Source organism: Scyliorhinus canicula, chromosome 28 (genome assembly GCF_902713615.1).
Source record: "Scyliorhinus canicula chromosome 28, sScyCan1.1, whole genome shotgun sequence".
In the NCBI taxonomy this organism is placed as follows: domain Eukaryota; kingdom Metazoa; phylum Chordata; class Chondrichthyes; order Carcharhiniformes; family Scyliorhinidae; genus Scyliorhinus; species Scyliorhinus canicula.
The window spans coordinates 1,709,333-1,721,934 of NC_052173.1; the positions used below are offsets into that span (position 1 = coordinate 1,709,333).

At 50.0% G+C, this 12,602-nt stretch overlaps 1 protein-coding gene across 1 annotated transcript in view; it reads right to left on the reverse strand.

The window, feature by feature from the left end:
• The window catches only part of LOC119958076 (SOSS complex subunit B2-like), a 22,417-nt gene extending 14,022 nt beyond the window's left edge, over positions 1-8,395 (reverse strand). The window contains exon 1 of the mRNA XM_038786302.1: positions 8,302-8,395. Within this exon, the coding sequence (XP_038642230.1) occupies positions 8,302-8,395 (94 nt within the window). The remainder of the gene's footprint in view (positions 1-8,301) is intronic.
• Positions 8,396-12,602: the final 4,207 nt, after the last annotated feature.

Sequence of the window (12,602 nt, forward strand, 5' to 3'; positions counted from 1 at the left end):
CCCCCCCCCGATGCAACACAATCACCATTCCCCCCTCCCAGTGCCGGCCCCGCCCACTGCTCCTCCAGCGCGGGAAGGAAACCCGCGTTTCCATCCCAAACCCCGCCCCCCACCCCCGACCCAACACACGGGAAAAAGACGGGCACATGACCCAGCGGGACCGCGAACAGCTCCCCAACCCTCCACCAGTGAAAAAACTAAAAAGCACCCCAATAAATAAATAACAGCCCCAAAAAGCGAAAAAGCAGAACAGCAAAAAGGCAACATCAAACACAGCCAATAAAAACGAAAGGATACCAAGGAGGACAGAGCCTCCGGACTATGTACATCATTCCCCAGCCCCCCAGTCCTCAGTTCGAGTCCAGCTTCTCTGCCTGGATAAAGGCCCAGGCCTCCTCCGGAGAGTCAAAGTAGAGCTGGCGGTCCTTGTAAGTGACCCAGAGGTGAGCCGGCATTAACAGGCCAAACTTCACCCCCTTCCTGTGAAGCACTCCCTTCGCCCGATTGAAACCAGCCCTTCTCTTCGCCACCTCCGCTCTCCAGTCCTGATAGATCCTGATCTCTGCATTCTCCCACTTGCTGCTCCTTTCCTTCTTCGCCCATCTCAGCACGCACTCACAGTCAACGAAGCGGTGAAAACGGACCAGCACCGCCCGAGGCAGCTCGTTCGGCCTGGGCATCCTCAACAGCACTCGATGGGCCCCCTCCAGCTGCAAGTGTCCTTGGAACGACCCCGCGCCCATTAACGAGTTCAGCATCACAACCACGTAGGCCCCCAAATCCGAACTTTCCAGCCCCTCCGGGAGGCCCAGAATCCGCAGGTTCTTCCGACGGGAGCGGTTCTCCATCTCCTCCATCCTTGCCAACCATTTCTTGTGAAGCGCCTCGTGCGACTCCACCTTCACTGCCAGGCCCAGGAGTTCGTCCTCACTCTCCGAGGCCTTTTGCCGTAGCTCCCGGATCTCCGCACCCTGAGCCGTCTGAGTCGCCATGAGCTTGTCCAGCGAGGCCTTAAACGGCTCCAGGTTCTCAGCTTTCAGCTCCCTGAAGCAGCTCCTGCTGCTCCTGCGCCCACTGCTGCCACGCTGCCGGTTCCCCGCCCGCCGCCATCTTGTTTTTCCTGCCTCGCACCTTTCTCTGCTCCAAAGCCGATTTTTTGACCGCTCTGCTCCTGGTCCAGTCCATCCACCGGCAGCTGAGCACAGTGGATGTGTTCCCACCCGGGGAAAAGTCCAACCAACACCGCTGCGGGCCCTTAAAAGAGCCCAAAGACCAAAAATAGCGGGAGCTACCGAACGTGCGGCTTAGCTCCGCATCACTGCTACCGGAAGTCTCCTTCTCGTCCAGTTATAACAACTGGGATTATAACACATTCATGGAGCTAATTGTCACAACAGGGAGGAGCAGAATCGCCGAACACTGTTTGACATTTCCATATCCTTACAACTCTTTACCACCTATGCAATATTTAAAAAAAATAAATTTAGAGTACCCAATTAATTTTTTCCAATTAAGGGGCAATTTAGCGTGGCCAATCCACCTACCCTGCACATAGAACATAGAATGCAGAGGGAGGCCATTCGGCCCATCGAGTCTGCACCGACCCATTTAAGCCCTCACTTCCACCCTATCCCCGTAACCTCATCTAACCTTTTTTGGACACTAAGGGCAATTTAGTGTGGCCAATCCACCTAACTTTGGACTGTGGGAGGAAACCGGAGCACCCGGAGGAAACCCACGCACACACGGGGAGGATGTGCAGACTCCGCACAGACAGTGACCCAGCGGGGAATCGAACCTGGGACCCTGGCACTGTGAAGCCACAATGTTAACCACTGTGCTACCGTGCTGCCCTACCACCTATCCAATATTATCGTAAATGTTGGGATCATTTCTGCCTCGAGCACTAATCGTCAAAATGAATTCCCCTGCCCTCTATTCCAAATCTCTTAAATTTGACGGTATCAATGGGCAGCCGGGGGTATTAATAGAGGAGTAGGGAAATGGATGCACTCGTTAGGATTTCCCAGATTCCAGAACGGGCTCAGCAGATCGGAAGTTGACAAACGCAATTCTGCACTTCAAAAACTCGAGGGAGAATGAAAACAGGAAACTACAGGAAGCCTGACATCAGTCGTCAGGAATCTATTATTAAGGAAGTCTCAACAATGGATGGAATGATCAGTCAGATCCACATAGTTTTACAATCGGACATATTTCTCAAAAGCCTTTTGATGCTGTAACTAGCATTTGTAATTGCCAGTAATTGTACGATATTTAGATTTCCAAAAAGCATTTGGCAAGGTGCCACACAGACGGTTAATAAGCAAAATTGGGGCTCATGGTGTTGAGGTACATGAACAGAGGATTCTTTAACAGACAGGAAGCAGAGAGTAGGGACAAACAGCATTTTCAAGTTGACAGGCTGTAACTAGTGGAGTACTGCAAGGATCAGTACTGTGGCCATAGCTATTTACACTTTATATTACTGGTTTATTCAAAGAGATTAAGAGAGTAATGTATCCAAGTTTGCTGATGATACAAAGCTGGGTGGAAAGGTAAGTTGTGAGGATGAAGTGATATAGACAGGTTAAGTAAGTGGGGCACAAGTGGGCAAATGGAGTATATCAGGGAAGTGTAATTCTATTCACTTTGGTATTAAGATAGCAAAATATATATATTTTTAAAACGGTATGAAATTAAATGTTGCTGTTCAGGGGTGCACCTGTGCAACAGACACAGAAAATTAGCAGGCAGATACAAGTAGAACAATTGTATGCTGAGATCACAGAATCGTTACAGCACACAGAAGGCAATTCAGCACGTTATGTCTGCACTAGTACTCCAAAGGAGCAATTTACCGAGCACAACTTCCCGGGCCTTCTCCCCATAAATCTGCACAGTGCTAATTCAATTCCCTTTCAAAAGGATCCCTCGACTAAAACTGCCCCCATCACACTTTCAGGCAGTGCACTCCAGACCCTAACTGCTTGCTGCGCAAAAATGTTTTTCCTGATATCTTCTTTGTTTCCTTTGCCAATTACCTGTGCCCTCTCGTTCCTGAACCTTCCACCAACAGGAACCGTTTTTCCCTATCTTCTCTGTCCAGACCCTTCATAATTTTGTATATCTCTATCAAATCTCCTATCAGCCTTCTTTTCTCCAGGTAAGACAGTCTCAACCTCTCCGAATCTATCTACTTAACTGACATAATGTACGGTGCACGATTCTAGAGACAGAGGGGCGGCACGATGGTTCACATTGCTGCCTCATGGTACCGACGTCCCAGGTTCGATCCCGGCTCTGGGTCACTGTCCGTGTGGAGTTTGCACATTCTCCCTGTGTCTGCGTGGGTTTCACACCCACAACCCAAAGATGTGCAGGGTAGGTGGATTGGCCACGCTAAATTGCCCCTTAATTGGAAAAAATGAATCGGGTACTCAATTTTTAAAAAATTAAATAAATAATTTTAGAAACATATAAGCAGGAGGGGGCCATTCAGCCCTTTGAGCCCACTCCATCATTCATTATCATGGCTGATTGTCCAACTCAATAGCCTCCCCACGCCCCAAACCCTTTGATCCCCTTTGCCCCAAGAGCTATATATAGATTCAAACCCGGGTCCTCAGTGCACAGTGGGCTAAACAGCTGGCTTGTAATGCAAAATAAGGCAGCAGCGCAGGTTCAATTCCTGTACCAGCCTCCCCGAACAGGCGCCGTAATGTGGCGACTAGGGGCTTTTCACAGTAACTTCATTGAAGCCGACTTGTGACAATAAGTGATTATTATTAGAATTCCTTGTTGGAAAACAATGTTTTGGCCTCAACTACTTCCTGTGGTAGCAAATTTCATAACTTGCATATCTTTCCCTTGCCTTGCAGCAGTCTCGAAAAGGGTCATTAAACTGGTTTCTAGGATGAGAGGGTTGTCTTAGAGACCGACTAAATTGGGCCTATACTGTCTGGAGTTTCGAAGAATGAAAGGTGATCTCATCGAGACAGGCAAGATTTTGAAGAGGCTCGGGAGGGTCGATGTGGAGAGATTGTTTCCCCCTGGCTGGGGAATCTAGAACACAATCTCAGGATGAGGCCCAACATTTAGGACGGAGATGAGGAGAAATTGCTTCATTAAAAGGGTTGTGAGTTGTTGGAATTCTCCACCGCAGAGGGTGTGGATGCTCTGTCATTAAATATATTCAAGGCTGAGATAGACATTTTTGATCTTTCAGGGAATCAAAGGATGTGGGGAGTGGGCTGGAAAGGAGGTGAGGCAGATCAGTCCTGACCATATTGAATAATAAAACAGACTCGAGGTGCCCTTTAGTCTATCCCTGCTCCTATTTCTGTTCTTATAATTCGTTCTATGGCACCTTTATTATGGTAAAGTGCCCCACAGTGCTCCCCGGGAGCAATTGTCAAACAATTGGCAGCACAGTAGCACAAGTGGCTTCACAGCGCCAGGGTCCCAGGTTCGATTCCCCACTGGGTCACTGTCTGTGCGGAGTGTCTGCACGTTCTCCTCGTGTCTGCATGGGTTTCCTCCGGGTGCTCCGGTTTCCTCCCACTGTCCAAAGATGTGCAGCTTAGGTGGATTGGCCGTGCTAAATTGTCCTTAGTGTCCAAAAAGGTTAGGAGGGGTTATTGGGTTACGGGGATAGGGTGAAAGTGAGGGCTTAAGTGGGTCGGTGCAGACTCGATGGGCCGAATGTACTGTATGTTCTAAAACGTGACACCAAGTCACGTAAACAGATATTAGGGACACACTTTGCCAAGGTGCTAGGTTTTTAAAGGCGTTACGGACATGAGGAGTAATATAGTTCCACGAAGACTGGTAGCTCTTGTGTGCTTTATCCCAAGTGTCTATTAAGGGGCTTTTCACAGTAACTTAATTGAAGCCTACTTGTGACAAGAAGCGATTATTATATTTCTTTGTGTATCCACAAGATACACCATCAGAAAGAATATCACAGCCAAATCCAATCTGGTCCTGTCCCAACATCTGAACATACTCCCACTTTCCAGCCAAGATGGCTCGACGTTATAATCCAATACCAGACCCGAAGGTTTTTGCAAGATCCGGTTAGGGACCGATAATGTTTTGTTTACAGTTTGAGATTTAAGACACTTGCTCAGCGAATAAAGTCACAATATTCCACAGGTTTTGAACAAACAAAAATTTTACTATACAAGGTCAGAAAGATAAAACAATTTAAAATATCTCTCTTGTACTCGAACATTCAGGGTTAATATGTGACTGAACAGGCAAACTGTGGTCGAACGCACCACATTGCACAATAAACGGCAGGTGCAACCAATTCCAATACAAATTCCACAGATTTCTCAGCAATCCGTCTAGACGCCAGTAAACACTGAGTCAGCCAAACTCTGCTCCCTCTCCAGGGATTCCAGTCTTCACCTTCGGAGATCTCACTCCAAACGTTGATCCAACTTGGACAGCTCCAATGACAGCGTCCACCTCACGGGGTTTCAATCTCGTCCCCCGAGACTCCGTTCCCGGGAGATTCCCCAAGCACGGATTTCAGCTTGGTCATGTCAAGCAGAATACTCCAGAAGGTACCTCGGCCGCAGCGCTCCGCAACAGAGTCAGCAAACTTCTGCTGCCTTCTTAGACCTTCAGGGCTTCTCCTGAGCTCTCTTCGATTGCCTGGGCTTCGCCAAAGTTCTCACCACTTAAAAGGTCTGCCAAGGGGGCACCAGACAAGGATGCCCACTGTCCCCGCTGCTGTTCGCACTAGCAATCGAACCGCTAGCAATCGCGCTCAGGGCAGCAAAAAATTGGAGGGGGATCCGAAGGGGAGGCAGAGAGCACAGAGTCTCACTCTATGCGGATGATCTGCTCCTCTATATCTCGGACCCACAAAGCAGCATGGACGGAATCATCGCGCTCCTGAAAGAGTTTGGAGCCTTCTCGGGCTACAAACTCAACATGAGCAAAAGCGAGATCTTCCCAGTACACCCGCAAGGTGGGGGGCAGCACTAAAGGGGCTGCCGTTCAAACAAGCCCGACATAAATTCCGCTACCTGGGGATCCAAATAGCCCATGACTGGAAAGGGATCCACAAATAGAACCTCACCAGCCTGACGGAGGAAGTAAAAAAGGACCTGCAAAGATGGAACACACTCCCACTCTCCCTCGCGGGGAGAGTCCAGACGATCAAAATGAACGTATTGCCCAGGTTCCTCTTCCTGTTTAGATCCATTCCGATCTACATCCCCAAGGCCTTTTTCAAAGCGCTGGACAAACTTATCATGGCGTTCGTATGGGGGGGTAAAAATGCTAGGATCCCAAAGAAGGTCCTACAAAAAACAAAATCCAGGGGGGGGCTAGCCCTCCCGAACCTACAATTCTACCACTGGGCGGCAACAGCCGAGCGAGTAAGGGGATGGATCCAGGAGCCGAGTGGGTGCGTGCGGAGGAGGCCTCCTGCATGGGGACCTCCCTCCGGGCCTTCGCCACGGCAGCACTCCCATCCCCACCCAAAAAAGACTCCAGCAGCCCAGTGGTGACAGCCACCCTCCAATCCTGGAACCAACTGCGGCAGCAATTTGGCCTGACCAAAATGTCGGACAAGGCTCCCATCTGCAACAACCATAGGTTCACACCAGCACTGACTGACGCCACCTTCAAAAGGTGGAGGCAGGACGGGGGGGACACTGACAGTCAGGGACCTATACACGGACGACAGGATCGCAACACTGGACGAACTGAGAGAGAAATTTCGGCTAGCCGTGGGGAACGAGCTACGGTACCTGCAGCTCAAAAACTTCTTACGAAAGGAGACAAGGACGTACCCACAACCGCCACGACAGACACTACTGGAAGACCTACTGGACGCAAGTATCCGAGAGAAAGGGAACTGTAGCGACATGTATGACCGACTGGTAGAAAGGGACGACACCGTACTGGACGCAACAAGAATGAAATGGGAGGACGACCTGGGGATTGAGATAGGGCGGGGACTCTGGAGCGAAGCACTGCATAGGGTCAACTCCACCTCCACGTGCGCAAGGCTCAGCCTGACGCAACTAAAAGTGGTACATAGAGCCCACTTAACGAGAAACCGTATGAGTAGGTTCTTCCCGGAGGTGGAGGACAGATGTGAACGGTGCCAAAGAGGCCCGGCCAACCACGCCCACATGTTCTGGTCTTGCCCCAGACTTGTGGAGTACTGGACAGCCTTCTTCGAGGCTATGTCCAAAGTGGTGGGAGTGAGGGTGGAGCCATGCCCGATAGTGGCGGTCTTCGGGATTTCAGACCAGCCAGATCTATTCCTGGGGAGGAGGGCGGACGCCCTTGCCTTTGCCTCCCTGATCGCCCGCCGTAGAATCCTGTTTGGCTGGCGGTCAGCAGCACCGTCCAGAGCTACAGACTGGCTGTCCGACCTCTCGGAATCTCTCCAAATGGAGAAAATCAAATTCGCCATCCGAGGGTCAGACGACGGCTTCCACAGAACGTGTGAGCCATTCATGCAACTGTTCCGGGACCTGTTTGTGGCCAACGAACAAGAGGAAGAATAGTCGGGTGTCCAAGAATCAGGGGAAAATGGATGGGAATCGGGGGAAGGTAGCCGGGGTGGGGGGAGGGCTACGGGTTTGTTATGGGGGTTTGATGGCAAGCTAAGGCCCAAAACCAAACTGTAAATAAATGCGAATAAACATGTGCCTCGGCCATATTGGGGAATGTAAAATATGTACGCCGGCTAAAGGGGGCAGCCACAATTGTTATTATGAAGATGCGTACCTGTAAATATACATGTTAATTTTTGCGTGTTTTTTTTTCTAATAATTTGTAATTTGTTGGGATGTAAAATATGAAAACTCAATGAAAAAACATTTTTTTAAAAAAAGGTCTGCCAAGCGCAGTCCTTTCTCTGATTGGTCCCTCGATCTTTGCTCCCCCCCCCCACCCCCCTTAATTTGACTGGCCCCTGCCTGTCCCTCATCTGGGACTCCTCTTTTGGGATCTCTCCCTACCCATGCCTGGGACACTCATTTTCAATTGTGATCCACTCCCGGTCACACGATCCAGGTTTTTAATGCCGTTTCCTCTTCCTGCAGAGACACACTGGGCCCATCCTTGGCCTAAATAACTTAAAATGCCGAATTGCGCATGCAACGTGCCAAAACCCGGAGGTCTGTGTGAGCTCCCGACTTCTGCTCTGAAGAAGGGCAGTTGAATTTCACAGCAATAGACCAAAGATGCTAAGGTCAAGCGTGCGGGCCCATCATTCACAACCGTGCACTCTGCCAGCTGTGTGCCACTCTGATTTTCCTCCTATACCCAACAATTTGCCTTTACTGTATTTTCCGGTATAAGTCAATGCGGAGTCCAAGTCCAACGGACTAGATTTCCGATTTTTCCGAATTCCATTCATTTACAAGCCGAAGGTGTATAAAACAAGACCAGTCAAATCTCTTTTATTAGTACATTTATTAATGTATTTGTTACATTTAATGAAAAAGAAAAATCATACAACACCATCACTGACAAAACGTAACAGATTCACAGCAATGTGAACAAACCAAGACAACTACAAAACTCTGCCTGGCCTCCAGACAGAGCGGAACTGTATTTATCCCGCTGCATTGTGCTCCAGACAGAGCGGAACTGTATTTATCCCGCTGCATTGTGCTCCAGACAGAGCGGAACTGTATTTATCCCGCTGCATCGTGCTCCAGACGGAGCGGAACTGTATTTATCCCGCTGCATCGTGCTCCAGAGAGAGCGGAACTGTATTTATCCCGCTGCATCGTGCTCCAGACAGAGCGGAACTGTATTTATCCCGCTGCATCGTGCTCCAGACAGAGCGGAACTGTATTTATCCCGCTGCATCGTGCTCCAGACAGAGCGGAACTGTATTTATCCCGCTGCATTGTGCTCCAGACAGAGCGGAACTGTATGTATCCCGCTGCATCGTGCTCCAGAGAGAGCGGAACTGTATTTATCCCGCTGCATCGTGCTCCAGACAGAGCGGAACTGTATTTATCCCGCTGCATTGTGCTCCAGACAGAGCGGAACTGTATTTATCCCGCTGCATTGTGCTCCAGACAGAGCGGAACTGTATGTATCCCGCTGCATTGTGCTCCAGAGAGAGCGGAACTGTATTTATCCCGCTGCATCGTGCTCCAGACGGAGCGGAACTGTATTTATCCCGCTGCATTGTGCTCCAGACAGAGCGGAACTGTATTTATCCCGCTGCATCGTGCTCCAGAGAGAGCGGAACTGTATTTATCCCGCTGCATTGTGCTCCAGACAGAGCGGAACTGTATGTATCCCGCTGCATCGTGCTCCAGAGAGAGCGGAACTGTATTTATCCCGCTGCATTGTGCTCCAGAGAGAGCGGAACTGTATTTATCCCGCTGCATCGTGCTCCAGACGGAGCGGAACTGTATTTATCCCGCTGCATCGTGCTCCAGAGAGAGCGGAACTGTATTTATCCCGCTGCATCGTGCTCCAGACGGAGCGGAACTGTATTTATCCCGCTGCATCGTGCTCCAGACAGAGCGGAACTGTATTTATCCCGCTGCATCGTGCTCCAGACAGAGCGGAACTGTATTTATCCCGCTGCATCGTGCTCCAGACAGAGCGGAACTGTATGTATCCCGCTGCATTGTGCTCCAGACAGAGCGGAACTGTATTTATCCCGCTGCATCGTGCTCCAGACAGAGCGGAACTGTATTTATGCCGCTGCATCGTGCTCCAGACAGAGCGGAACTGTATTTATCCCGCTGCATCGTGCTCCAGCGAGAGCGGAACTGTATTTATCCCGCTGCATTGTGCTCCAGACAGAGCGGAACTGTATTTATCCCGCTGCATCGTGCTCCAGACAGAGCGGAACTGTATTTATCCCGCTGCATCGTGCTCCAGACAGAGCGGAACTGTATTTATCCCGCTGCATCGTGCTCCAGACGGAGCGGAACTGTATTTATCCCGCTGCATTGTGCTCCAGACAGAGCGGAACTGTATTTATCCCGCTGCATTGTGCTCCAGACAGAGCGGAACTGTATGTATCCCGCTGCATCGTGCTCCAGACAGAGCGGAACTGTATGTATCCCGCTGCATCGTGCTCCAGACGGAGCGGAACTGTATTTATCCCGCTGCATCGTGCTCCAGACAGAGCGGAACTGTATTTATCCCGCTGCATCGTGCTCCAGACGGAGCGGAACTGTATTTATCCCGCTGCATCGTGCTCCAGACAGAGCGGAACTGTATGTATCCCGCTGCATTGTGCTCCAGACAGAGCGGAACTGTATGTATCCCGCTGCATTGTGCTCCAGACAGAGCGGAACTGTATGTATCCCGCTGCATCGTGCTCCAGACACAGCGGAACTGTATTTATCCCGCTGCATCGTGCTCCAGACAGAGCGGAACTGTATTTATCCCGCTGCATCGTGCTCCAGACAGAGCGGAACTGTATTTATCCCGCTGCATCGTGCTCCAGACAGAGCGGAACTGTATTTATCCCGCTGCATCGTGCTCCAGACAGAGCGGAACTGTATTTATCCCGCTGCATCGTGCTCCAGACAGAGCGGAACTGTATTTATCCCGCTGCATTGTGCCAACACTTACGCTTCCAATGGTTGTTCGCTGTGATTTATACTCATAATTCAAAAGGCATGGGTGTGTAAAATCTACTTAGATCCAGGTCTGGTCAGGGTGGCACAGTATTAGCATTGCTGCCTCTCACCTCCAGGGCACCGGGTTCAATTCTCGCCTTGAGTAACTGTCCGTGTGGAGTCTGCACGTTCTCCCCATGTCTGCGTGGGTTTCCTCCGGGTGCTCCGGTTTCCCCTCCGTCCAAAGATGTGCAGCATAGATGGATTGGCCATGATCCAATTGCCCCTTAATGTCAAAAAGGTCAGGTGGGGTTAGGATGAGGCCTAAGTAGGGTGCTCTTTCGGATGATCGGTGCAGACTTGATGGGTCGAGTGGCCTCCTTCTGCACTGTAGTGACTATGACTAATCTATAGATAAGGCGAAAAGGTGTACAAGATGGCGCCTGATCTTCTGTTGAAAAATGTCTAGTCTTACAAACCAAAAAAAAAATACAGTATACAGCACCTTTAAGATAAAGGAATGCTCCAGGGTACGTCACAGAGACATTAAGAGCCAAAGGAGAGGTCATGGAGGTCGGTTTAAGGAGTGTTGCGTCTTAAAGGAGGAAAGACAGGTGGAGAGATTTAGGGAGAGAATACCAGAGCTTAGGACCAGGCAGCTGAAGGAACAGCCACCAATGATCAAGAGATTAAAATTGGGGATCAAGAGTGCAAGATTAGAGAAGAACAGAGATCTGGAGGGGGTTAGAGAAGATGACAAATGGTCAGGGGACCCAGGCCATGGATGGATTCAAAAACAAAAGCAGTGTTGCTTAACCTGGGGCTAATGTTGGTCAACACAGACAGTGCTGACAGGCGAGTGGGACATCATGAGCGTTAGGAAAGGGGAGCTGCTGGTGGTGTGGTGGTTCTGTCACTGGAGGCCCAGGATAATGCTCTGGGGAAAGATCCCACCACAGCAGCTGGTAGCATACCAGAGTCTCAATGGCAACTATGAAACTACCATTGATTGTTGTTTAACAAGACATCTGGTTCATCAATATCCGATAGGGAAGGAAATCTGCTATCGTTACCTGATCTGGCCTACGCACGCCAGATTCACAGCAGTGAACAGGCCCTCCAAGGCTGCGTGGATCATTTTTTTTTAAAAAATTTATATTAGCCAATTATTTTTTCCAATTAAGGGGCAATTGAGCGTGGCCAATCCACCTACCCTGCACATCTTTGGGTTGTAGGGGCGAAACCCACGCAAACACGGGGAGAATGTGCAAACTCCACACGGACAGTGACCCAGAGCCGGATCGAACCTGGGACCTCGGCGCCGTGTGACAGCAGTGCTAACCCACTGCGCCACCGTGCTGCCCGGCTGCGTGGATCATGATGCCTGTCTAAAGGAGGAAATTGCTGGGGCCTCGAGAGAAATCTTTGTATCCTCACTGGCGACAGGGCAGGGCCAGAGGATTGGAGAATAGCAAATGTTGCTCCTTTAAGAAGGGGAGCAAGGGTAATCCAGGAAATTACAGGCAGTGATCCTTACAACCGTGGTAGGGAAATTATTGGAGAGGATTCTTCGAGACAGGATCTACTCCCACTTTGGAACTAAGTGGACGTATTAGCAAAAGGTAGCATGGGTTTGTGAAGGGGAGGTCACTTCTCAGTAACTTGATTGAATTTTTTGAGGAAGTGACAAAGATGATTGATGCAGGTAGGGCGGTAGATGTTGTCTATATGGACTTCAGCAAGGTCCTTAATGGCAGACTTGTACAGAAGGTGAAGTCACACGGGATCAGAGGTGAGCTGGCAAGGTGGATACAGAACTGGCTAGGCCATAGAAGGCAGAGGGTAGCAGTGGAAGGGCGCCGAGGACCCGGGTTTGATCCTGGCCCCAGGTCACTGCCAGTGTGGAGTTTCTCAGTGTCTGCGTGGGTCTCACCCCCATAACCCAAAAATGATGTGCAGGGTAGGTGGTTGGCCACGCTAAATTGCCTCTTAATTGGAAAAATTAAAAAAAGGATCACATTTTAA